At 37.5% G+C, this 26,331-nt stretch overlaps 3 protein-coding genes across 3 annotated transcripts in view; 2 read left to right on the top strand and 1 right to left on the bottom strand.

The window, feature by feature from the left end:
- Positions 1-352: 352 nt before the first annotated feature.
- LOC112564516 (sodium-coupled monocarboxylate transporter 1-like) lies at positions 353-8,976 on the bottom strand. Its single transcript, XM_025239378.1, has 17 exons — positions 8,850-8,976; positions 8,144-8,294; positions 7,381-7,674; positions 6,886-6,937; positions 5,781-5,848; positions 5,332-5,412; positions 5,088-5,161; positions 4,805-4,942; positions 4,204-4,339; positions 3,743-3,831; positions 3,438-3,550; positions 3,066-3,136; positions 2,441-2,527; positions 1,965-2,194; positions 1,571-1,671; positions 1,267-1,385; positions 353-1,012 (listed from the first exon to the last, which is right to left on the bottom strand). The coding sequence occupies exons 2-17, from the start codon at positions 8,264-8,266 to the stop codon at positions 878-880; spliced, it is 1,911 nt and encodes a 636-aa protein (XP_025095163.1). The 5' UTR covers positions 8,267-8,294; positions 8,850-8,976; the 3' UTR covers positions 353-877.
- Positions 8,977-9,144: 168 nt separating this feature from the next.
- LOC112564517 (sodium-coupled monocarboxylate transporter 1-like) overlaps positions 9,145-26,331 on the top strand; it is a 30,494-nt gene continuing 13,307 nt past the window's right edge. Inside the window, exons 1-2 of the mRNA XM_025239379.1 lie at positions 9,145-9,453; positions 24,587-24,795. The gene's annotated coding sequence lies outside the window, so the exon portion shown is untranslated. The remainder of the gene's footprint in view (positions 9,454-24,586; positions 24,796-26,331) is intronic.
- Positions 17,158-21,379, top strand: LOC112564520. The gene is made up of 3 exons (XM_025239381.1): positions 17,158-17,648; positions 17,999-18,101; positions 19,249-21,379. Exons 1-3 carry the CDS (start codon positions 17,619-17,621, stop codon positions 19,587-19,589), a joined length of 474 nt encoding a protein of 157 aa, XP_025095166.1. The 5' UTR covers positions 17,158-17,618; the 3' UTR covers positions 19,590-21,379.

The following is a 26,331-nucleotide window of genomic DNA, read 5'->3' as shown; positions in this document are numbered from 1 at the left end:
TGAGACTTACTCGTGTCTTCAGGCGACCTTTAACCACATTCCCGTCCTCTAAGTCCTTTTGAGCAAGTAGCGCTCATACATTATAACCTTTGACCTTTATTTGCTTACCAAAAAAATTTTCACAATCTAGTTAAGAAAAATATTTTAGCTTAGCTATAACAAACAAATAATTCTTCTGAGTTCTGTCATGCTTTAGCAAAATATTGCTTGGAGACTGCTATTTGGATTGTACTGTAAGTGTAGGTTGTAAAAAAAGTTTTTTATCTTCTCGTTGCATTCTCCTCTATCACGATGATAAATAATAATCTTGCAACTGCATCTTGTGGCTTGAAGCTGGTGTGAAGAACTCTTATTTGTTTTTGGTGAAAGCAAATTCGATTTATTTATAAATTGTAAAAGAACAGAGAGCTCCAGGGTTGCAAACTTTTAAAAACGTGTCAACAAAGTTGTTTAGAAATTAAGTAAAATTCACCATTTTTTACACTACCTGCAGACAAAACTTTTGTTAAAGTAAGAAGAAAAGTCAAAATACTATACAGGTAGAGTCAACCACAAATGTATCACAAATTAGTATATTGCTAAATTTGACAGTTTTTAAAAAAAATTTATTCACGCGAACAAAGAAGAAACGAAATATATGCAAAGCAACACGATGCTTTAGTTCGATTGTTTGTACAAGTATGTCTGGTATTATAATGTTTAATAATGAATATCAAGTTTATCCCATCTCGAAATTACTCGTACACACGCGCACAAACTCACACATCCCAACTTTCCAAACTTTCTTTCTGCTTACATCGTCAAAGATACCATTGTAAGAAAGGATAACGAAGAGACAAACAAAAAGAGGCAAAGGCCGACAAACAGAGAGACAGACTCAAGAGACAGAGACTAGCAATGAGTGTTGGTCAGGAGTGGTTAACTGAGATGTAATTTTGCCCTCCTCAGTCACCACATTCACCACCAGCCTGTCGGTCTTCTTCTTAAATGTCTCCCACGATTCTCGGTAGTTCTGGAACACAGCAAGAAATGTTACTGATAAAAAAACAAAAAAAACAACAACAACAAAACAACAACAACAAAACAAAACAAGCAAAACATCACTCGAATCAAATAATAAAAAGGTAACTTTAGAAAAACAAGAAAAATAGTCAAGAACAGGATAGTCAGTAATAAGTGCAAACCAGCCAAACAAAAATTTTAACAAATTTTCAGAGAAAAGAGAAGAAAGTAAAAAATAAAGTTGTGTCACTGAAGACGATTTACCTTCATGGCGACGACATTAGACAAGTCCTCTGCCCTCTGTAAAGGTTCCTTCATGCGGAATAATCTTCGAGTGAAAGGAAACACGAGTTTTGGATCGAGGCTGCTGGGGTCCGTGGGGCCTGACGAAGGGAAAACAAAGACATCAGGCAAAACAGTTTTCCAGCATGTATGTTTGTCTTCACTCTAGACTACAGAAAAAATACAAAAAGATGCAATCTGAATTTTCAACTCTGTGTTGGTGAGAGAGACAGAGAGAGTTGGAAAGCGAGGGTGTACAATAAGTATAATTGCGTCCAGTCCTGACCTGTAATGAAGCTGACGATAGTTCCGATGACAAAGGTTACGATGAATCCGATGGGACCGAGCCACAAGTAAGATATATCGTAGATGGAGAATGTGTCTCCTCTAATTTAAAAAAAATATATACATGTTTTATTGGCAGGTCAAATGTCCCCTCTAATGACGATGGACATGCAGTTGAAGAATATACCATGCTAAATATAGAAAAAGATAAATGTAATACATTAACAATGGAATCTTGTCCTCGAAATTAAAGTGGGTAAAATAGAAAAAATGCCGATGGGAAACAAAAGTGGACAAGAGACAGAGAACAGACAAAGGGAAAACGGATAAAGAAAGGCAGGACGAAAGAAGAGTTGTCATAAAGACAGAAAGCAGTCACTAGTTCATTTACATACGGGTTATTTAACAGAGCGTTCGTGGTATTGGTGTTGGGATTCCAGCCAGTGGAGATGCTCGTGTTCGCGAACTCTGTCAGATTGCTGAAGGAGGGGAAGTGACTGCTATTCCCGAAGCAGTTGTGTGTCGGCCCCGGGGGTAAGGTACGTAGAGGGGCGCCATGCAGCTGGGCACCAACAGCGATCCACAGGTTGATGACGATGCCGATGAATCCACCGCCGAATGCCCCCTGATAATGATGGACATGAAACAGTCATGTAGTCACGATAAGAGTTAACTCAACTGGAGCAGGTCAATAACAACAATGACAACAATAACAGGACACTTTGTTCAGCGCCAGCCGGTCTTAAAGAGCTTTCTGTTCTTTAGTAAAACAAGTCGCAACATGTCTAAATATCTTAAAACGTAGAAGAATTTAGCAATAAAATGAGAAATCAACAAAGTAAATAAGAGAACAGTGTTAAAATTATCGTACGTATTTATTAGCCCAGGGAACCATTCCTGCCATAAAGAAGATGCCGCTGACTGGACCACCGCAGGCTCCGAACGCAGACGATGCCAGCTGAAAAAATTATTTTCTTATGTGCGAGTAATTAGTACTACTTATCTGAGACTGCGGACAAACGAGGATGAGATTTAAAAATTATTCAAGTACTTTCTTCTACTAGAACTTTTCTTGAAATTTTTTTTTTGACAGTCAAATATTAAAAAAAGATACAAATGTTGTCGTGAGCCTGCTGTCTATGTTGTTGAATGAGAACGGAAAGCGTGGGTTGATGGCGAGTGTGCGTGGGTGCGAGTGTGGGTGTAAGTCGTCCCTGTCGTTTTTTCTTTGATGTAAGGATGTCATTGAAGGGCTCCAGTAGTTTAAATGTTGAAGATTAAGAGTTCCAGGGGAGGGAAACCGATTTCTGTTGCCTGATGTGCGCGTCCTTGACTGTGACGGGAGGAATAGCTGTATTATAGTCCTCACCACTGTAAAAATACAATTTGTTGTAAAAACTAAAATAACTTTACCTGACCTGAAAGCTATCATAAAAATTCAGGATAGAATTGACAAATTGACAAACTGAGGCTTCAGGCGTAAGGGGAAGTCTTACCTGTGTGACTGGACCACGTAAAGACTGTGCAAGGTACGCGAGACCAATGGTTACAGCTCCATACAGCAGGACTGAAACCGTGTACCAATGAGCTTCCTTAGCACGAAGCAAGTCTATATTTTGTAACTGCCAATGAACTCATTATTACAATGTAAATGCCAGAAAGATTGTTTCATTTTCATTTAAAATTGCCTCTGTTAAAAGAGAAGGCCAAAACTTTACTTTAAAAAAGTAGGCACAGTCTGGTTTTCAGATTATAATATGAAGAAAACTCTCCATATCGTTGCAAGTTAGAGAGGATTTCAAAATAAATATTTTCTGTAGCTTCTGTTTATCGCAATGATTTCTGTATCTATTGTAAAACGATATTACCAATGAATTTAGCAATGACAGTGACAGTAGCATCCTTGTAGCCTCTCAGAGGTCGTGCCAGGAGGTCCTCCACAGTATTGGCACCCAAGGCGTTGATACCGGAAGACAGAGTGCTGATGACACATCAGATGATGCTGCGCTTAGAAATGTACTTTTAAATATAGATTTGTGTGTGCAGGTTGTATCACAAGAAGAAATACCTAAATCTGTACCTCACAAAGATTGCTCGTGATGCGCGCGACCAGTAGTGATAGCACCATTCAGCTAAAAACCTTAAAATGAGTAAAATAAACTTATTATTTTACCTGAGCGCGCCACTGAAGAGCAAGGACATGTACAGCCCAGGCATGCCTGGCAGACTGCCCAGCAGGTGGGGAATAAAGTGTGGCATGAGCTGAAACATTAATCAGACACAATTGAGTAATGGCTTATATGTTGCATTGTCTAGAAATGCTTTGACGGCTGGTAGCACATCTCATTACTGTTTCTTACATAAAGCCATCTCATTACTGTTCTTGAATTAGAACCTCATTAATGATCTTGTATAAGGCATCTCATTATTGCACTTACATGAAACTCTTATTACTGTTTTTATATAAGAATCCCACTGCTTTTCTTGAAAGGTATAACACCTACTCGAGTAAGCGCGCTCACATAAGGCTCATTCCCTAGACACTCCACCACCATCACTGTCTCCACTAAACACGACCATCAACAAGAACCACCTGAACACAAATAATCAATCTGTAAACTTTAATCGACGAACCTGATTTCTGTTGTCGATGATACCCGCTTCATAGGGATCACACCCGATTGTGACGACATAGGCGTAGAGCAGGACCCCCGTGACCATCAGCAACACTGAATACAGCGCGTTGAGCGGCACATTCAGAAGAAAAGCTCTGCCAATGGTTAGTCAAACGGTCATCATGGTAGGCAAGTGTTTAGTGAAAAAGAACTGTATATGCGACCTGCGTAGGACTGTTGTCTTTACTGTACCCTTACTGAAATAGTCTACAATGGAAGTTTTGTCATGTGTATGTGAGTCAGTGGAATGCCTTCATACTTTGACTTTTGATTCTGATCCCCACGTAAGCACCAATAAATGGTAAAATTTAAATCTTCAAAAATAACATCTTCATTTCCTGTTACTGTGAAAAGTGATATATTCATCTTTTCAAATACAGTACTTCTGAGCTTCTTGGACCAGCGACCTACCGTTATATGAGTGGTTTAAAAAGAGAGAGATGTAGAAATTCAGGCCCTTTAGTCAGAGAAACAGAGTTCTCCCTTGCCAACACAATCCCTGTTCTTCACGATATTGTTTTTATGGAGTTTTTGTCGGGTCTGGTATTAAATGTTTTTACCGTTTGGCATCTGTCAGCGTCTTCAAGGCGCTGATGCGTTGAACAGACGACTGGCTGAAGCAGTTGGAAAACCACATGAAGCAACTGCCAATGAGAGTGGACCACATGGAATGACGCTCACGAACATCCGGGTTTATTCTGACACAATGAACAAAACATGATGATGATGATGATGATGAATTAACTTTCCGTTCGTGATTTAATACTATTTTGATATTCGTGGTCCGATTTCACTTAATTATTGCAATGTTGTTTTTGCTTCAGTAAACAACCAACAACTTACTCGTTGAATACTATCCTCCTTCCGGCCGTAGCCAGGTGGAAAGCTTGGGTCATACCACCGATTTGAAGTGAGCCCTAACGACAGAAACATACATTTATAACTTATCCGCATTTCAATAATGGATGCATAACATTCATTAGATTTTGTTCTGATTTTTCTTGTTATCCCGCGCCTGCTTATTCAGTCGTTAGACATCACGTGATCACAAGCAGCACCCAATAGAAAATGACACGTCGGTACTTACCAGACCGATGACAGCGCCGATGCCTATAAAGAAAACTATCGTTTGAAGGAAATCCGTCCAGACCACGCTCTTAATGCCACCCTGGCAGTGGGGAAATAATTGAAGAACAAGATTATAATTTTTTCTAGCGTGTTAAGAGTTGTTAAGCTGAACACAAATGTGTAAAATGATGTAAGCATTTGTCATCGTACAGAAGGTTAAGGACGTTTTAGAGACTTCGGATGTCAGTGAACTGTTGATCTGTGAGCATCACCAACTTGGAAAACATCAAGTTAAAGATAATAGATACATTAGCTAAAAAGAGGTCGATGAGTGAAACATCTGAAAAATCCTAGATGAAAAAGTAAGTTTGAGGACTAATCAACCTGTGGCAGAAAGGTCTATGAACAGCAAAATATTGATAGATCACAAAAAAAGAAAGGTTGTTTATTATTTAGACAGCCACTTACCACTGCTGTGTACAGGGTACAGATTCCACCCACGATAGCAACCGATACCCACAGGGGCAGACCCGCAGCTGACCGACAAGAAAAGAAAAAAAGAACATCAGTCAGGGCAAAGCGTGAGGAGGGTAAGACAAGGCAATGTTTGAGAATCAGTTATTCTTTAAGGGCCGAAGTGAATAGGAGTTATGACAGGTATCAACAGATATAGACCATATATATATATACACAGCAAACTGTAGTGTCATTGATGAAACAACTGCTTGCTAAACTTTCGTTTTCACACCTGTAATCACCTTCAGACGCCAAATGCCTCGTCACGAGTGTTATGAGTGTTGTTTACTAGTCACACCATGAAATAACATCAGATAAATATCTTCCTCAATATAGACACAGTTTTAATGACAAAATAAAAAGTCATTTTAAAGCCTTGGAGCTATTACATTAAATGCATAAAATATTTCCAAACACACAAACATTAGCATCTATTAGCTGCCAAAGGATTTCCCTTTAGTCAAGTACTAAGGTGTTGACTGATTAAATTCTCGCACGAAGTTTAATAATTCGTGTTTTTGACTTCTATGCTCTAATTAGTGCTGGTAATGTAATCTTTAGAAAGTAATGTCTTTAAGCACGCAGCACAACACACTGAATAATCCTCTCATGTATTGTTTACTGTGAGAGGACAAGGACGAACGAGAGGCTGCACCGACTAACACTTTCTATTAGAGACATCCCACAAAAAGTTATCCCTTGTTTACGCGTATTTATGTACTTTAATTTACTTGATAACAAACAAAGATATGCTTTTAATGACTTTAAAGGGGTAGAAGAGAGAAAGAAGAAGTGAGGAAGAGAGAAAATGAAATGAGTTTTTAATATATTGGCTGTTACAAATCGACCATTGAATGTTTGTGTGTGTGTGTGTGTGTGAGAGAGAGAGAGAGAGAGAGAGAGAGAGAGAAATGATACTGTATCTAATGATAAGGACGTGTTTGAATATATAAACATGCATTGAAAATAACAGTACCCTTTAGAGAATGAAGGAAGAAAGAATAAAGAATCTATATCACGCACGTACGCACTCACGCATGGACTGACAAACACTGACCTGTCTGTAAAGCTAAAGCTGGAGAATACAGAGCCACAGCCAGGTAAAGACACTGTAAGTATACAGAAAATGCACGCCAGTGGGTTAGACCGACATTACCCGACATAATTCGTAGAGAGAGGAAAGAGACAACACAAATAATAAAAAAGCATATTCCCCAATTCAACCTTTACATGATGTAGGCAGACAACAGTCCATGTGTTCCATCTCGAGAGAATATACAGGTGGTTTAGTGGGAAGTCTTCAGGTGTGGGTTTTACACCTGGGCTTGTCAATGTTATGGTAAATATGTTGTCTAATGTAAATATATGTTAATAAAGGTTACATTGACAATGAGAGCAGTTATTAGTGAGTAGAAGACTGAGTGAAAGTGGAGGATAAGCGAAAGAATATGTATATGTAAATATGAACAACAACAACAACAACAACAACAACAACAACAACAACAACAACAACAACAACAACAAAGATGAAAGGTCTAATTCCTCTGCCTACTGTTTGCAGCATGCCCAGGCTGGTGACGAGCAGGCGGACACACTTGGAATCGAACCTCAGCTCCAGGTACTCGTAGACGCTGGTGATGTGCAGTGGGTAGATGAGGGGCACCACAGTAAACAGACCCACAATGTAAGATAAGGCTATACCGAAGCCTACGAATGTTGTCATTGTGCCAGTGCTGTACACATCGGCAGGTGAACCAATGAGGGAGATGGCTGACTGGAAGGTGACAAACATGGACAGGCAGACTGGAATCATTGACATCTGCCGGTTGCCTAGGAGATACTCCACCTGGCGTTAAGAGGCATTATAAAGGGAAAGATTAATATTTGAAGTTTGGTACATTGCTTCATGGATTTGTTAGTTTCCACTTGTAAACTTCTATGTCTGCTTGAGAAAGACACTAGTCATTACATTGTTTTACAAAAAGGTATTAGGTATTACTTCTCAATATAATAATATAGGTGAAGGTGATGAACAATGACAGGCAGACTGGGATCATTGACATCTGCCGGTTACCTACGATATACTGCATCTGAGCACACGTCAACAGAGGAAAAGATAGAAATAAACAAATAAGATTATGTAAGTCATTTGTAGGCTGTTCATCTGCTAAATAAATTTGTTGACAGAGTCTATGACATGAACATATGTTGTAAGTAGGACGGGAGTACTGTAAATTAAAGAAAGGTTTATTGTAGAGTTTTGGAAATTTTTAGGGTCAGTACCCTGTACAACACAATTTTCTCATCGTCTGCACCTTCGTCTTCTGCCCGCCTTTGTACAATGCAAAGAAGACTCCGATGCCAAGGGAAACAGTCAGCAGTGCAGTCATCACGAGATAATCCAGCCAGTGGAGGTAGTTCGTCTCTCTGGTCGCCATTTTGTATCAGTTGTGGAGTCAATTGGAGCTGCAGAAAATATTGTACACTTACTGGAAATTCACCTTGTGTGTTGTTACATTAAATAGATTTTGTCATTTGCATGAATGTATGGACTGTAAGACACTTATATATGCACCCAGATACATTTTCTCTAATATGTACTGAGATACATTTTCTCGTGTATGTACTGAGATACATTTTCTCGTGTATGTACTGAGATACATTTTCTCGTGTATGTACTGAGATACATTTTCTCGTGTATGTACTGAGATACATTTTCTTGTATATGCACTGAGAATCGCCTGTGGCTGAGTCGTCTCAAGCTGTGGTCAAGTCGTCCCAAAAAGTCCTTTGAAATAAAATTAATTAAATTGTAGGAACATTACTTGAATGCCATAGCCTTTATTAAAGGCAATGTCTCTGATAGCCAAGAGACGGTAGACTAGAATCGCAGTAATTTTTTTAAAAGTGAAAGATTAATCCTTAAAGTGAAATGAGCTATTTTATCTCATCACTCATGAGATGTTTTTTCTTGTCCAAATACATTGCGTCCCAACATGTTGTTAAGAGCTGGTTACTCACTGAAGGCGCCGTGAAGAAAGCAAACTCATGAAGGTCAGGTGTGTGATGATTAACTGGTGTGGACTTTATATATCAATGTACTTTTGTTTACAACCTTGGCGACATTGCGCAGATAATGACCTCTGACACGAGGTTCCAGTCACTACTAGTTAGCGGCAATGTAGATGTTTCGTCTGACCCTCAATGAATTAGGTCTGCACCGTGAAGTTTCATTGACATCGTCGGATGAAACTAATGAAGAGATTATCTGCTTCTTGTCGCCTACACGGCCATAGTACGCCAGAGAAGGCTTTGTTTTTAACCGTAGCATTATTTTCAAGCACGGTTGCCACACTCGAAGGACACCAGGAACCTCTTCTCTCAACAGTCAAGCGAAGCAATTAGGTCTGGTGTGGCCATGTGACCCGGCGACACCCGGACACGAAGACTTTCTTTCAAGGCACCTTGGAGGGAGGTCTACATCGCAGTGGTCACAGGAAGAACTGGTTACGAACATCAGAGACTGGACTGGTCGTCTGTGCAGGACCTGCTCATTATCCCTCATTACCCTCATTAACAGAGCTGAGTAGTGACCTGTCTATTCCCGTGCTCCCTCCAACGACAGGTACCAGTCAATGGATGAATGACAAACATCATCTTCAGTTTTATATTAGTCAGCGCTGTCACAATAGTTTTCAGGACCGAGCCTAGGAGCATGCAGACGAGGCATCTACCTCGGGCCCCGAGCTTTTGATAGTCATCGGACTTTTGATTAATATGATAACTACTGAAAGCGGCGCCGAGGGCCCCGCGCATGCCCGATGCCTCGGACCCCGTGGGGGCTAAGAACCGACCTGATAGTCTCACCTCACTAATAGCCACTAAGACTAACATCGTCGTCGATGACCATTCAGTCCTTCCACGCCTGTTTTAACCAAATCGTTAAAGGATGCAGAACACTGAACTGCCATCACCACGTGACAGTTACTAGACTTCCCATCAATGTATTCACCTCACGTCTTTGGAGAATCTGATGTAATCATTTTTTGTGTCTTGGTTCGTGGAAAGTAGTTTGCTATACCTATCAAATCTGCTTATTTGTTTACCCACCTAACAGACTGTTTTAAAACATGAACTTGGGTCTCTAGCTACTTGTGTCTTTGTCTAAATGTATATTTAAATGATGATGATGATGATGATGATGATGATGATGATGATGATGATGATGATGATGATGATGATGATGGTGCACCCGATGCGACCCTGACTCAGCCCAAAAAGTTTTCGTTCTCGCTACCTGGACTGAGCCGATGTCCATTGCGCGCAATGGGCAACGGTTGCCGGCAACCTACCTACTCAGCCGCATCGTCTCACGAATGACTACAATATTTAGTCATTTAGAGTACGATGAAAAACGCCGAATTCAAGATAGAACGACAGTAAATACGATTTTAAAATGCCTTTTATAAAGTTATCAGATCTATTACGAAAGCAGAAGGAACAGGGAAGAAAATTAGGGAAACACGATCAAATCGACCATACGTATATTTGCTTATTGTCGATTACCGAAGGGTCAACTCACAGCCTATAGCATTGAGAAAATCTTTTATTTTTGTAAATTATTTTTGTAAATAATGAAATAGGAAAATGTGCACACAAAGCTTTGCGGATTTGTTGGTATGGAAAGGTTGCTTCGATGACGATATTCGTTCTCAGTTCTGGACTGAGCCGATGTCCATTGCGCGCAATGGGCAACGGTTGCCGGCAACCTACCTACTCAGCCGCATCGTCTCACAAATGACTACAATATTTAGAGGATGATGGAAAAGGCAGAATTCAAAATAGAACGACAGTAAATACGATTTTCAAATGCTTTTTATAAAGTTAACAGATGTAGTACGAAAGCAGAAGGAACAGGGAAGAAAATTAAGGAAACACGATCGATTCGACCATACGTATATTTGCTTATTGTCGATTACCGAAGGGTCAACTCACAGCCTATAGCATTGAGAAAATCTTTTATTTTTGTAAATTATTTTTGTAAATAATGAAATAGGAAAATGTGCACGCAAAGCTTTGCGGATTTGTTGGTATGGAAAGGTTGCTTAGATGACGATATACCGTATAGCGAATTAATGCCAGGGCGTCATTCTGTGTCGATTTGTTTTCGTAAACACGACTAGAAAAGGTCGAATCAAGGATCGAACGACAGAAGATACGATTTTTAATTCTTTTTAAAAATGCAGCAGACGTTTTACAAAAGCAGAATTAATCAGCAAAAGGATTAAACACATCGGCAAACACGAAATTGACAGAATTCCTATACGTGTTTGCATCGTGTAACGAAGGGTCAACAACACAGGCTATAGCACTGGGAAAAGTGCTTAGATTTATAATAACGAGAAAAAAATTGTCTAAAGAGCTTTGTGGAGTTTTTTAATATATGAAAATCTGTGTTGTTTTTATTTTGATGGGGAGTACGGGTGGGGTGACGTCAGTCAGTGTCATTTGTTTTCCTTTTCCAAAGAGTTCCAAAACACGTCCAGAAAGCTTCCCCAGCAGCAAAGGAATATTGGCTACAGGTGGGGGACATGTCTTGAGTATCCGGGGGCCATGTGGCAAAATGGCGTCCGACCCATAGCGAAAGTGAAACCGGGCCGTAACAACGGGGTCATGTCGGTTTTACCTGTGAAACAAGCGTGGACGCTTCTCTCCCCTTGTGACCACTAGTCAACCCTGATGGCTCATGGGTACGTCCCATCTTTTTTTTTTTTTATATATCCCACTATTTATATCTTCAGATTATTGGTATTTTTAGGGATTTCGGCATATCCTGATTTACATATTTCTAAATCAAGACATGCCAAAATTCCTAAAAAATACCAATATCAAATGGATTAATAAATTGTGTATTTTGCAATAATTATATATATATAACAAAGCAGCAAAAGAGTGCACAAAAGTGCAAAATGTTATAAAAAAACAAACATGATTTGTCATTTATTGGCGTTTATTGAGGTAAAATAAGGATAAAAAGCAAACTAAAAAAATTTTTTTAATATAAAATTTTTTTTAAAGCATTGTCTCATTTGTATACATAAACAATTTATCATTTATCAAGGTAAAAATATTATCACAAATAAGGATAAAAAGCAAACTAATAAAAAAATAATGTTAAAAATATACAATTTTTTTTAAAGCATTGTCTCATTTGTATACATAAACAATTTATCATTTATCAAGGTAAAAATGTTATCATAAATAAGGATAAAAAGCAAACTGATAAAAAAAATAATTTTAAAAATATATAAAATTTTTTTTAAAGCATTGTCTGTTTGCATACATAAAAGATGTTTCCTCTTGATATATTAATGCAACATTCGTTATTTAATTATAAGTTGTAGAACGATGCAAAACCATGTATCCATTGACAAAACAATTAAAATTAAATTGCAGTTTCCTTAACACTAATTACATTTTCCCAAAGAAAAGGTTCAAAGATCTATGACAATATATCAAATGATAAGTATGAACTGAATTGCTGTCAAAAAGAGTGATGCTTTAATAGACATTTCTAAAAATAAATCAAAGTCATGAAATTAACTATAAAAGGTTCTAGGTTGGATTGCAGCTTATGGTATTAACTACAATCTTTTAAAACAGATTAAAATTTTAAATTGCACCTTTATCACTAAGAAAAGGAAACCATCAAACACATGTTTGAAACACAATTATGTTCAAGAATTTTAGAAGGTATTAGAAAAGAACTGTAAACATATAAATGATTCTGAATTTACCACAACACATCTCTTATTGGATCGGGTGAAAATATCCTCATTGATAAATTAATGGGTTAGAGTAAATAATAATCACAGCACAGTTTTATATAATTATATAAATCCAGATTTAGTATATGCAGGTTTATGTACAAGAATTTTACAACTGTAGGTAGAAAGTTGCACAGCTTTACTTGTCCTCCACCCCAGAACAATTAACTGACGTATAGGCTGTGCTCAACCCTTTCCCTTCTGCCATTCTCTTGATCCCTAGCACCAGCTAACCAAGTTGATGCATGCAAGTCAGCATCCGTAGCTTCAGGATAACTTTTTCTTGCAGCATCTAAAAATAGAACAAATATAAGAATATGAGGTCTGCATAAAAAAGTAATCACTTAATTGTAGGTTACTGACCCTAAAATCCAGAATATATGTGAAACAAAAAGAGGTACAAGCAAATTATACTGATATGTAAAGTGGCATAAAATTTAAAGCGTTATAAACAGAAAGGAACTACAAGTGGAACTGCATTTGAATTTCAGTTAGAATTTCTATAGGCAGAAAAACTCTGGAAATTCTAATTTCAAAAACAATCCCAATACATGGGAACTGTAAAGATGTCTATAAACTGTCATTTTAATTCCTTTCTACACAGTGTTAACCAGCTGATTAAAGGACTACAGTCACTAGAAATTGCGTAAACATGTGTCCATATTTTATTTTGGCAATGTAATTCAATCACAATAAAATGAGGTAGGGACAGTTCTCCAGGCCTGATTTATCTTCCTGTCATGTTTTTTTTTTTAATGAAAATTCTTGTCTGCACCTAGCAGAGTCAAAGGTTAAGGTTCATAACTAAAAGATAAAGAAACAATCCAAACAGTCCTATTTTATGACAGGCATGTATTAATGTACCGTATACACACACACACACACAGAGTCAAATATTTAAATCCTTACCCTGAACTGTTTGTAAAATGAAGGGGTGGTTCTTGAGTCCCATTGAAGTTGTAAGATCAGGCCAACTCAGTTGAAAATAGCACAGATAGAATGCCCCTCACTACATGCTTTAATGTGAAGCCCGACGCATCACCGAATGGCATTCCTGAAAACAGACAAAAATAAATACACATCATTTAAAAAAAAATTGCAGTGGGCAACATTATAATACCTGTTATGACAACTAGTATTTAAAGACACCCCCCCCCCAAAAAAAAAGACAGCAACAATTCAGGAAGTTTCATACAACCAAGCAAAAGTGGGTACAGAAAATTTACTATCTGCTCTAATCAATGCCACCATAACAATGCCTTTATTACTTTTTAGTACTGCAAACATGTCATTAGTTTTATACAATGAATGGTATGGTATGGAAACCTTTAAAGGGAATCAGATAAAAAGATTTGACTCTCCTACTAACAAATCAGAATAAAGCACATACCAAGCATGTCCTTTTTTGGGTCTGTCTTCATATCTCCCTCAAGACTCTCTACATCTTCTGCTGATTGTTAAGCGAGACTGGAACCCCTCTGGCAGATTTCCCGTGTCATTTGCCTTTCCTGTTCTTGTTCCTCCATCCATGTAAACATCCTTTTAAGGTTGTTTGTATCATTCTTCATCTCTTCCAGAAGAGACAGTTGTTGCATCCCAACTTTCTCTAGTTTAGTTCTAACCTAAGAACACAATAGCAGAAAACATGTAAAATAATGATCTTTTCTAGCTTTGCTATAGTTCACAATGCCTGGAAAATACCATTAATTTTGGTTAATCTTTACCATTTGTCATATCTATCTGATATGTGATCCATATTTGTTTCAAATTTTTTCACTATGGCAAAAGGCTGGGATTTTCCGCTTCCAGTTTAACTCATAAAAGCACTGTTCATAACTCTTGGCAAGGGTAAGAAGAAAAAAAAGCTAAAATGATTATAAACAAAATGGCTTTAAATTACCTTCCAAGGGTTATGGGTCTTTATGCTGGCAGGCTGAAAACCAGACAATGGAATCGGAAGGCGCTGGGGGTGTGAAGGCAAAGGTGAAACAGTCCTTTTTGAAAGCTGCTACTTGGGGACACCCTTGAGATGGTGCCAACCACTAGTGGCAAAGAGTATGGCAATGGTGGTGGACATTGCTGCATAACTGAATGGTCAGCATATAGTGATTCCTCGGCATCCTTCTCTCCTTCGCTGTTAGCTGTGCATCCCTGTGTCAAATGAATACATTTGCATAAACTTTTTTCAGCTTAGTACATTTAAAACTGTCAGCTGCTGATAGGTTGTTAAAATTTTTTTAAAGAACATTTTCTTGTTATTGTACAAAACTTGTTTATCACTGTATGCTATTTTACCAGAAAGAGGACACAGCCTTGTGTCCCTACATGATGTCCACCAAAAAAAATTCCCTAAAATTAAGCAGAGGAAATGAAAACAGACCGAAATCTAATCGGAGTTATCCGTATCCTTTTTGGTTGAGTGGGAGCATTTTTGTCATCACTCTCCACCTCCGACATTTTTGTCCCTTGCAGATTCAGCTAGATTCTTGGTAGTTACCTGCATGGAAATAAATATAGAAGGCAAATAAGATTTCACAAATCAAGATCAAAAGTATAATAATAACACACTCTTATAGTGCAGCATCACAACAAAAGCTACACTATCTGTGGTGTAATGACTGTGTTTAAACAGTTCAGGTATTATCTTTTTCTCCTTCCTTAAATCTGCAGCACACAATAACATAGAAGTCATTTTGACCATTAATGGTCACATGCTTCATAAATTTTCTTTCTGCACAAGGATTATGAATATTATGAATCAAAAAGTAAATTGCACTTACTTAATGACTTGTGCAGGAGAACTGGAAGCATAGGACATGAGGAATCAGCTTTATAGCTCTAATTAATGAAGCTTGCATCTGGTTCAATAGATTGTAGTGGGAAGTTGCACACCCTGTGACCACTTTCATCTTAAAATGCCAGCAGCCAGCTATCTAGAATAACAGTAAAATAAATTATTGACCATTATGCAGTTATTATGATTTGTTGTTGAAAAAGACCATTAAAGTTGTCTGAAATGATACTTCCAGTCACAATCAGTTGTCAATGGGCTATCTATATAAGTTTTTTTTTTGGTTCACCACTGGGAACACAATCCTTATGCTGCTCTTTGACAAATATTCTTAATTAGCTGCTGCAGTGGAAAGTTTGGTGTTTGAAAAAGTCGTTTAAGCTAGCCTAAAAAAAATATAAAATTGAGAGGCAGAGTTAAGAGTCCAAAGGACCAAATCTGTCAACATTATCAGCAATATGTGACAAAGCAAGTACATTTTACACCAAAAATCCTTTACCATACAAACACTGCTTCTTGAACAAATAAACATGAAAGGTTATGAGCCTAATAATCAGCATAGTTCACACACAGCCCAGGACTTGCAAGACAAAAAAAAAAAACAAACCCCACAATAAATAAGAGAAAAAAATATTATACTGCCCGAAGAAACCTGGCATTTTAACGCTATCGTACCAGTAAACAGACGGAACTGTCGAAGCTCTGTTACGTTCCACTTTCGTAATCGCAATTTGAGGAAATTCTGACAGCTCCAAATTCTCTCCATTGCTAACGGCTAAAGAATTATCAAATGCAAGCGTTCAGAACTGCTGAGCACGATTTCTACCTGTGTCTGGAAAACTTGTGCATTTATTGCGTTAATGTGTACTCTTAATCTTTTTTCTCTTAGAATGATATTCTGCGTTAAATTTGGACATTTCTGTAGTTAAAATCTCAATAACTATGTTAATATAGAGTATAAAAATTATACGTACTGTTATCGAAGCGTCGAACACATGTATCAGTATAGAAATTGACCGCTTGAGAAGCTTTTCTGTTGGGAAAAGTGTAGACTCACACATTTGAAAATGGCGGCTTTGCCTGCACGCATGTGGTCGTATGTAGCACGCCATGGCGAAGAGTCATTGCCATTGTTAGGGGTCACGACCCTATATGTGGGCATGATCTCCCGCACTCTGTTTTCGCCTCGGCGAGCGTGGAGCTTGACTTATGCGCTGACAGCGCTATGCAAGACGAGTCAAGCATTGCGATAGATTGACCCCCTGTATCACAGTCGGATCAAGACAAACTTGGTGGACCCCTTGAGCTTATGGTTTCCGATGCTGCTAGGGTTTCTAAAAAGTATAGAGGCGGATCACAAAAGCAGAAGGAAAAGGGGGGAAATGAAATATTGTGTGCACTATAATACTATATTTTTATCCTTAGTCTTTAATGTGTGATTTTTTTCTAGTACAAAGTTAGCAAGTATTTTTTCGTAACTAGTCATTTTATTGAAGGGAGGAGTCATTTCGATGTTTTCTACTTAAAACAAAATTAAAAAAACCAAACCAAAAACTGGTTATTTCGAAGAGTAAACTTAAGAAATAAAATTATACAAATAGATCAAACATTTATAATATCACCAAGAAGAATTAGTGTCAAAGCTAATGAAAACGAGAACCCCACTAATTCGTGTATCCCTGTTGTGAGCTCCTCCATTTGTCTCGGTGCATTTTTTTTTTTAATTTTGTGAAGACGTGTGCACTTAATCAAGCAGCTGGATATACCCTCCTTGTGCGTAAACTTGGAAAACTTAAGGAACGATTTTTCGCTGTGGATGTGAGAGCTTGGATGCGGCTAAAGAAAACTCTTCAACAGGGTCAAAATGTACGTGTAAGCACCCAGCAACAGGAGGAACGTGACACCTTCCAAGATATTCTTCGAGACAGCATTATGTATTAGAAAGTTAGTTCCATTCAATTCTTACGAGGGCAGGTGCAACTGGAGTCAGCAATCACAAGAAGACAAAAAGTGTCCGAGGCTGAGGGCTGGAAAGATCTGCGAGCAGAAGAATTCAGACCTGCCACAAAAAAGTGCAGCTTCTGTGGCTGCGCAAAGATTATCTGGTTTCCTGATTGTAGTCCTTGAAGCCTATATGGCAAATCATGTGATGAAAAGATCCATTGTTTGGTGATGTATCATCAGACATACAGTTGGAAAGAAGTAAGTACAGTATATCAACATTTGTGGATATATATTTTTTATAATCTTTTAGATTGTTATGTAAATGTAAATATACACAATGGGATTGGCAATCTGAATATATATTCTCTCAATATATATTCTCCCTCTCTATATATATAAGCACATGCTTCAGAAAATCAACTGAAAGGAATCAGAAATGTGGTAAGACTTAGCTAATGTAAGAACTGATACACCATTGTGCATTACAATGTCATTGATTATACTTTTGATGAGGTTTGAAACTTAAATAAATTCCATAATTTGATCATGGCATATTTATAGACTTGAATGCTGCAAGCTTGTGTTAAAACTTGCTATTGTTTTGTCAGGATGCATCATTGTTTCTACCTGTGAAAAGAGAAGCAACCATTTTGTGTGAGCACCAGTGTGACAAGCTCTACTACCGTCAGATTAGAGTTTTTGATGCACAAGGTAGATATGCAAGATTATTATGTTTCCTAGAAAAACAGATTTTACCCAAGCATTTCTTCTCAATTTTTTTTTCACCTTTTACTGTCATGCATTCAAAATATCACATTATGGAAGAACCTTGTCTTAACCAAAACAAACAAGCTTGTGAATAAATGTTAATTAATAGATACTTAACGTGAATAAATGTTCGGAAGTCAGGACTTTCACCAGCGAGGGTTAGCTGTCCTGGGTTTTGCTTTCGTCTCGGGCATGCAATTCTTTTTCTTCGCATGTGGCATCTGCTTACAGGGCTGTCTTCCTTGCCAGACTTTATATTTATAACCTATTGCCACTTTTTGGTTTAATGATCTATAAATTATGTTTTCCTATGTTTACTTTTAATTTGCACTAACTGATGAATGTCAGACAAAATAAATATATGAAATAGATTCAAAGAAATGGATACGTAATAATACAATTATAAACGAAAGCTCTAACTAGCTTTAATTTACAATTCTGAAAGGTAAGAATATTTACTTTACTGAATTACCTTAGCCTTGACTTTAACATGTCGTGTGAAAGAAAAGAAGTAGCATCATATGTCAACAATGAGAATATGTTGCATAATATTTCTGTAAAGGTAGAACAGTATCAAATTCTAAAAGCACATTTTAACAATAACAATAACAACAGACTTTATTAATCCCAATGGGCAATTTAAACATGGGAGCTGTGCCCTGCGTCCAGAATATATGTATATGGAAAAAAAAATAACACACAAAACACACACACATGCACACCTACCCATCACACACACACACACATCGCTGATAGTTCATCTGTGATTGAGTAGCTGAACTGCGGATGGCAAAAAAGATTTTAGATACCTATTGGTTTTGCATACTGGCATGGCATAGCGTTTACCGGAGCCTAATAAAACAAATTCTCCCGCTAGCACATGCTCAGGTATGGACAGAATGCGGGAAGCTTTCCCAATTAATATTTGATCACAGAAGGAAGTCAAGTCCCTCTGTTTAATACCAATTATTTTGGAACATATGTTGACAATACTATTCAAACTGTTCCTATCATGAACAGATAAATTATGAAACCAGCATACAAATGAGAAGGATAAAAGACTTTTATGTTCTTTTCTTTATTATTATAGGCAGAGATCACATCAGGAAAGTACAGTTCTGTGAATGTGAGCCAGAAGCAGTAACACTAATAAGAAATGGCTTATGGCCAGCAACACCAAAGAAGCCAGAGACTGCATTTTGCATGAAAGTGATGGAGCAATGCAGAATGCTACAGCTAGAAGGACAAATTTCTGTCCAGAAATGTTGCATGGCATTGGAGCAGAGGACAACTTTTCTACATAGTCACAGCAGGGACTACAGAAACATGTACAAGGCACTGGGTAAACATGCTATCATATTTTGTCACAGCATGACTACAGCAACATGTACAAGACACTTGCTAAACATATCGTCATATGTTGTCCAATAAGTCTAACTTTCAAGAAACTCCTCATGGTATATTGCTTAATGACTCCATAGAGAACTGTATCAGTGCCACTAGACCTGTAGTCAAGTAGTGCGACAGTTTCATTTTATGGATGTAAATATATTTTAATTATAAGTGTTATAAGCCAATAATTTCAGTTTACATTATTTGGAAACTATGGAAAGAATACGTGGATTGTGAAAATGGTATTTTATGTGTTTGTTTAATGGTTTGTTGTGGGTAACACAATTATAGAATTTCACCATCATCAGGTGTTATGTCTTGAGACAGCTCATGCCCAAGACTTCCTGGGCAAGAAGTGCCCAATATGTAGTCTGATATGTTGTATGGGTTAAGGATTAGGCATTTTAAGAAATATTTAAACACAGTTGCTGTATTCTGCAAATAAAAACACCCACAAAAGTTTATTACACTTGATTTGTACATAATATTTTCACATGGTTGCAATTTAAGTTTTTGAAAATATACCTAATCTGTGCACATCAGTTTCCCCAACGTTTTGATATAAAGAGAATTTATCAACATTGTCTAATGCCTACTGATAATTAGGAGGTCTTTCAAAAACATATCTTCTATTTCATGAGGAATTAATAGATGTGATTAGTGATCTTCACTCAGATATCGATTCGGAATCTGGTTGTTGAGCTATTACTTTCTTTAGTCAGTTTACTGAAGTGGACAATTGATATGTTTATTGAAAATATAAAGGTATTTAATGGATGATAGCATGTTTATTTTGTTTCAAAGCATTGCTACAACCAACATCAACAAAGGCTTTATGAATTCATTGCTACATTTTTGAACCAAGAACGGTCTAACCTTATAATTCTTTTTTTTTAGCAATGTTATTTTTTTATAGAATACATACAAGCCACATTCACACCGTGCATCCAGTTGCTTTCACCCAGAGAAACAAGCCGTTTAATATATTTTATATGCCACTCTGGAGCAAGGCACGAGCTTATTCTTAAGTATATTGCTGTGGCACAATATATGTCTAGAGACTATCATTTGAGAAAAGAATTGTGCATAACAGTATACTGCCTTCTCGTAGCTCATTCTCCTAAAAGTTTGAAGTGATGGTAGTAAATAAAACAGGGAAACAAACACAGTTTTTGCTTTGAGGAAAATTAAGTGAAAAGAATTTTCACTCGTATATCATGTTATTTACTTACAACATATTCTTACTAAGGATGTTATATAAAACAGTATGCTTTGTTATAAATCTTGAGAACTCTATTTTTGTGTTCTGCAATGGTGGTTACCTGTCAAAGAGGGAGAAATGGCACATGGAAAAGGACATAGTCAAATGTATAAATATGTACGAATATCTAGCTGTGATTGCTTTCAACATTACTATCTGTTTGTTGTGCTATTGTGGATGTTGCATGGAGTGCCCCAAAAAAGTCATTGGTATAACCATGTTTTTGGCACATGGTGTGCATTCACCACTATTTTCACGTTTGTTCACATTTCTTGCATTTTGTGATCATTCAAAGTGACATTGCTACTATCCTGTCATGTCCCTTTTGTCCAGGTGTTGTAGAGTCGGTAATACATGTTATGTTCTTATGATAAAGATACAGGGTAGTAAGAAAGAAATGTAAACAATAAATTGTTTCTTTCCCCGTATTTTGCATCTAGCAGGGAGACTTCTGTGGTCAGACAAACACTATCCCTGTAAATCCACCGCTTGACCTAGCACGAATAGCTATTTTACTGTACTTCATTAAAGTGTATGTTCAATAAATTGAAAAGGGCTTGAAAAACGAGAGTGTGGTATTTGTTGTAAATGAGAGACAAAATGTTACGCACGTGTGTGTGTGTGTGTGCGCGTGTTTGTTTACAACGTATCATAGAAGTAGTAGGCTCTGGCTATGCTCGGGTTCGTGGCATTCAGGATGATTATGTGTCGGGGAAGGTAGCAGTTCCGTTGGTGTACGGTGCCAACTATACAAATGGATGAACTCCACGATTGCGATTGCAGGTAAGGACGAGTCACCGTGAACGAAAAGGTGTGTGTTGATCCTTAGTGTGTTCGCGTAGACTGCTTTTCGACATGATCGGGGGTCAATCACGATTGTGCGGACTGTCATCAGTAGTTGTATGTGTAGATCACTTCCAACAGCGCCCTCTTATTGCTGTACATAAACACACACCGACTACACGAGCACAACATTGACAAGTTTTCGCAAACTGGCAAGAAGGGTTGTTGCAGATCAGGGAAATCTTCAAAGGAAGTGAGAATCAAGCAGGCAATGTTCGAGAAGAATTAAAGAAGTAGCACAATGCCACTAAAAGTTAAACCAGTTATATGTACTTTCACACTACAATGGGTGTTCGTCAGAAAAATCACGCCACAAAAGACGACCACCTAACACCACATGCATCTGTATCTTTCTATTGATTACAGCGGGCAACTTTCCACTTTCATAACTTGTAAAAACTCATCTGCAATCGAACATTAAAGGGGCGTACACTTTCGACATCAAAGTGGTATCACGGATTTAGATAGAGCAACAGCTGCGATAGTTGTGCGCGTACCTTGAACGTTGGCGCTTGTTTGGGGGATGACTGGCAATGGGCAAACCAATGTGACAAGACTTTCCCTAGCTTGGCCGAATCTTGCGTGTTTGCTGGGAGTTATTCAGAAAAATGGTAAATTACACCTAATGTATAAGAGACAATGCAGACAGAGAAAAGGGGGCAAAGACAGGAGTAGATGAGATATAGGAACAACAGACATACAAATAAACCCTAAATGCAAACTTGATACAAGAGGTCATCTTCCGTTCTAAAAGTAAGGTCAGACATGAAGGTCTTGGTTACTTCTGGGACTTTAACGTTTAACTTCTAATAATATAGAACTTTTTCGTAAATATACCATTTCTTAATATGTATTGGGTGTGTCTTTTCCCGCTACGAGACGGGCGGTCCCCGCGGGTGGAGAGGATGGAATCAGTCCAAGCGCCGAGAGCCGTCCCGTGACACTAAGACACCTACGACCACAAAATAACAGTGTTAGCAAAACAGAAACTTATGTGAATGAGCAGCTAGTAGAGATAAGCAGCTTCCTTTAGTGGAGGACAACCTTGTAGCATTGGAGTCATTGTAGAAATTCTGGCTTTCCTTCGTCGCGTGCGTTATCTAATGTGTTGGTGTGGTTGTCTTTTTCTACTGCACACCCGCGCTTAGCCGACCTTGGAATCTACAAAAGTCGCTGCATTGTACCCAGCAGAAGTGTGTTTTCTTTGGTGCATTCTTCTGCTATGTCACAACTACGGACAACACGAATCTCGTTCACTACAGTGATCAATGTTCAGCTCATTCGCACGACCAGGACACTGTATTATATACTGTCAAAGCGGCGCTAGAATAAAAGCTGGAGTCATAGCCACACAAGGTTGAGGGTTCTTAATCATACTTTGTTGTTTTCCCCGTCTTTCTTAAGCCGGAAATAGTGTAAGCATAATGGTTTTCAATTTATCAGCTGTTTGAATTATTATTTTTGTCAGCGCTATTCGGTCTTTCTTTTAAATCACACCTTAAGATCTGACATCAAGATCAGTTCTAAAACTGGTTTTTTTTTATCAGAAAGAAATTACCAGTCGAAAAGATGAGGAAGACGAGGAGGAGCAGGAGGAGGAGGAGGAGGGGGAAACTGAGTCTGTTTTAAAGTTACAGATAAAGGCTGCGACCTCTTTTCACCATCCATACTTTTTTGTTACACATTTACTTACTTTCCATGCTTTGAGACATTCAAAACAGACAAAAGACATCAACTGCATATTTTTTCTGAAAACTGACATACACTTTTTAATCCCATGAAATGTTTTTATGTCCATCAACTGCATATTTTTTCTGAAAACTGACATACACTTTTTAATCCCATGAAATGTTTTTATGTCTACATTGAAGAAGAAATTTTACAATGTGCGAAATATATTAATACAAATTTAAAACAAATGAAAAGAGAAAACAGCATACTTACTCCCATATATACATGACAGTATTGACTTGATGAATAAGAATCACATTTTACAATCTGCTGTTCGGACTGCAATGGAAAATCATTCAGCACTACTCTGCTCTAAAGCCAATGCAGTTACTGAAGAGCCAATACTTGTATGTATATCCAGAAGTCACAACATGCAAGATGGTTCATTATGTCTTATCTGACTAAATTTAAAGTAAATCCTAAGCTATGCACAAATGTAAACCATAAATAATAAATGTTATTTTCTTTTCATTCTACTTTTATAAATTTTCTGGTTAATTTGATTAATATCAAAGAATTAATATAAAATTTAGCCAAAACTGGATTGTCCTGGCGAATTTATTGAAGTGGGTATCCATTAAACACCTTTATATTTTCAATAAACACATCAATTGTCCACTTCAGTAAACTGACTAAAGAAAGTAATAGCTCAACAACCAGATTCCGAATCGATATCTGAGTGAAGATCACTAATCACATCTATTAACTCCTCATGAAATAGAAGATGATGATGATGATGATGATGATGATGATGATGATGATGATGATGATGATGATGATGATGATGATACACCCGATGATGATGATGATGATGATGGATTAAATGTGCAGTTACCTCAAAAACTGAAAGTGACATGTAAGTTCCCTAATGACTAGAAATATATTCATACGAAAACAGATTACATCGTCTGCTTACAAAAAAAAAAAAAAAGAGTAAAATTAACACACGAAAAGTCAATTAGCTTTAAAGCACCAGAGATTGTCAGCCTAAGACAGGCTGCATGTAACTTCCTTCTGCATGACTACAGCAGACATGATTATCTTTTCTTTGGGTTTGAAAGCTTGATCCATCTTCATCTCTTGCATCCTTATGTTCCTTATGTTAAACGGCGGTTTGAGCATTAGGGGCATCGAAGGAGTCTGGCATGTTTACCTCTTTGCACATACATTATTTACCTATTGTTCTCTCTCCACTCACGAGATCTCCGTGTGATGTCGGCGCGAGACACGCGTGCGCGCTCTGTGCAAGTCATTAACCAGCCAACACGCCTGTAGTGGTTTAGCCACCTGCTGAAATCACGTGCTGGGATTAAATTCAGATTTCTATACTTACACGAACAAAGCAGACTTTCATTGAAACTGCCGAGTCGACCAGCTTCTGACCGTCCTCCGGAGTTTCACTGAACGACGGTAATCTTTCTTTTTCCACTTAATCTCTGTTTACAGACTGTCTGGGCTCTTTGACAATGAAGGAAACAGACCTTCACTTTTTACGTGGACTTTATTTCAATCTTGACAGAAACAGACTTTCATTTCTTAGGTGGATTAAAATTAATATTTTTCTTTCTTTTTTTAAAACTCTCTTTCTGTATTCAAGTACATTCTTTAACATGTTTGTGACATGTTTCATCTGAAAAAAAGTGATTATTGTGGAAGAGACATATGACCATGTACAGTTGTCACAAGGCTGGAAAAGAGCGGAAAATGTCTGAAAATCAGCAGCTGATGCCATCTTTCAAACTCTTCAAAGACATGACTACTTCTCATGATCATAAAATTTTTGAATATCTAATACTGTTTCTTTCCTTTGGAAGAATCGAGTTATATGCCATACTGCTGTCTCTACCAGGATAAGACTTGTCCATATGGTCGGATTTAAATGGATCAGGTGGGGTAAAAACAATACCTTCTGTAATATTGTTGTCAAGTGTTTTGTTTAGGAATTGAAAAACTATTAGTAAATTATTACAATGTGTGAAATTTCAGTTTTTATTAATAAAACGCCTTAATTTCGAAGCTTTTATTTCCTTTAGGCATAAAATTGTCTGCAACATCGTCAAAGATATTTACTAGTTATTACGCATAATACAGCTGTAGGTCAGTAAGCAAACTGTCCACACCTGTCCTCTGGTGATTTTAAGACACCTAGTTGTTTAATGTGTGTTTAGTTGTGTAGCGAGAAATACTGTAGTGTAGTGTTTAACTGTACCGGAATATGTGTTGTGTAAATGTGTAGGTCGACATTGAGGGAACTGCGGTTCTTGGTCACACTCTTTAAACAACAGTGATTGTACCTTGCATGCAAGACTTGATCATTAGTATACGTATCTTTGCTGCTTAAAGCTTGCAGGAAAACGACCTCAGATGATGCAGTTTATTGTAGTTTACGAAACCAGAAAAGATTCTATGCCGAATGATTTCCATACGGCCACAAAAAAGTCCATTCCTAACAGGAGCAGCGGAGCGTGCAGATTAGGTAGTAATTGGCGAAGAATCTAACTTGGCAACAGCTTGAATAAAAATATAATTATTTAAATATTACTTAATGTCAGCTTATGTAAAATGCCAACAAGCATAAGCAGTCAATCAATAGTTGGGAAAGCTGAAAAACAGGAGTATGAGTACACAAACACATCCTCATTGAGTGACATGACATTATTAATGTGTATGGTTCCTGGTCATTGTGACATGGGGGAGATACACGCATATTTACATTACAAAACATCATGTTCAACAGAAAATGTACATTTTTGTATCATTTGAACCTAAGTATATGATCTTTAGGCATATTCTCTTTAGAAAAGGGCAGGATTCAATAAATATAGGTATTTCATTACACTTCCATCTATCTATACATACAAACATCTATACATAGTTGAAAAATTACATTTTGAATAGCCTGGTGTGTTCAGCTGCATCTAAATATACACATAACCTTCAGATCCA

Source organism: Pomacea canaliculata, linkage group LG5 (genome assembly GCF_003073045.1).
Source record: "Pomacea canaliculata isolate SZHN2017 linkage group LG5, ASM307304v1, whole genome shotgun sequence".
Classification (NCBI taxonomy): domain Eukaryota; kingdom Metazoa; phylum Mollusca; class Gastropoda; order Architaenioglossa; family Ampullariidae; genus Pomacea; species Pomacea canaliculata.
The sequence above is the reverse complement of the archived record's forward strand: the minus strand, read 5'-3'. Positions and strand labels throughout refer to the sequence as shown.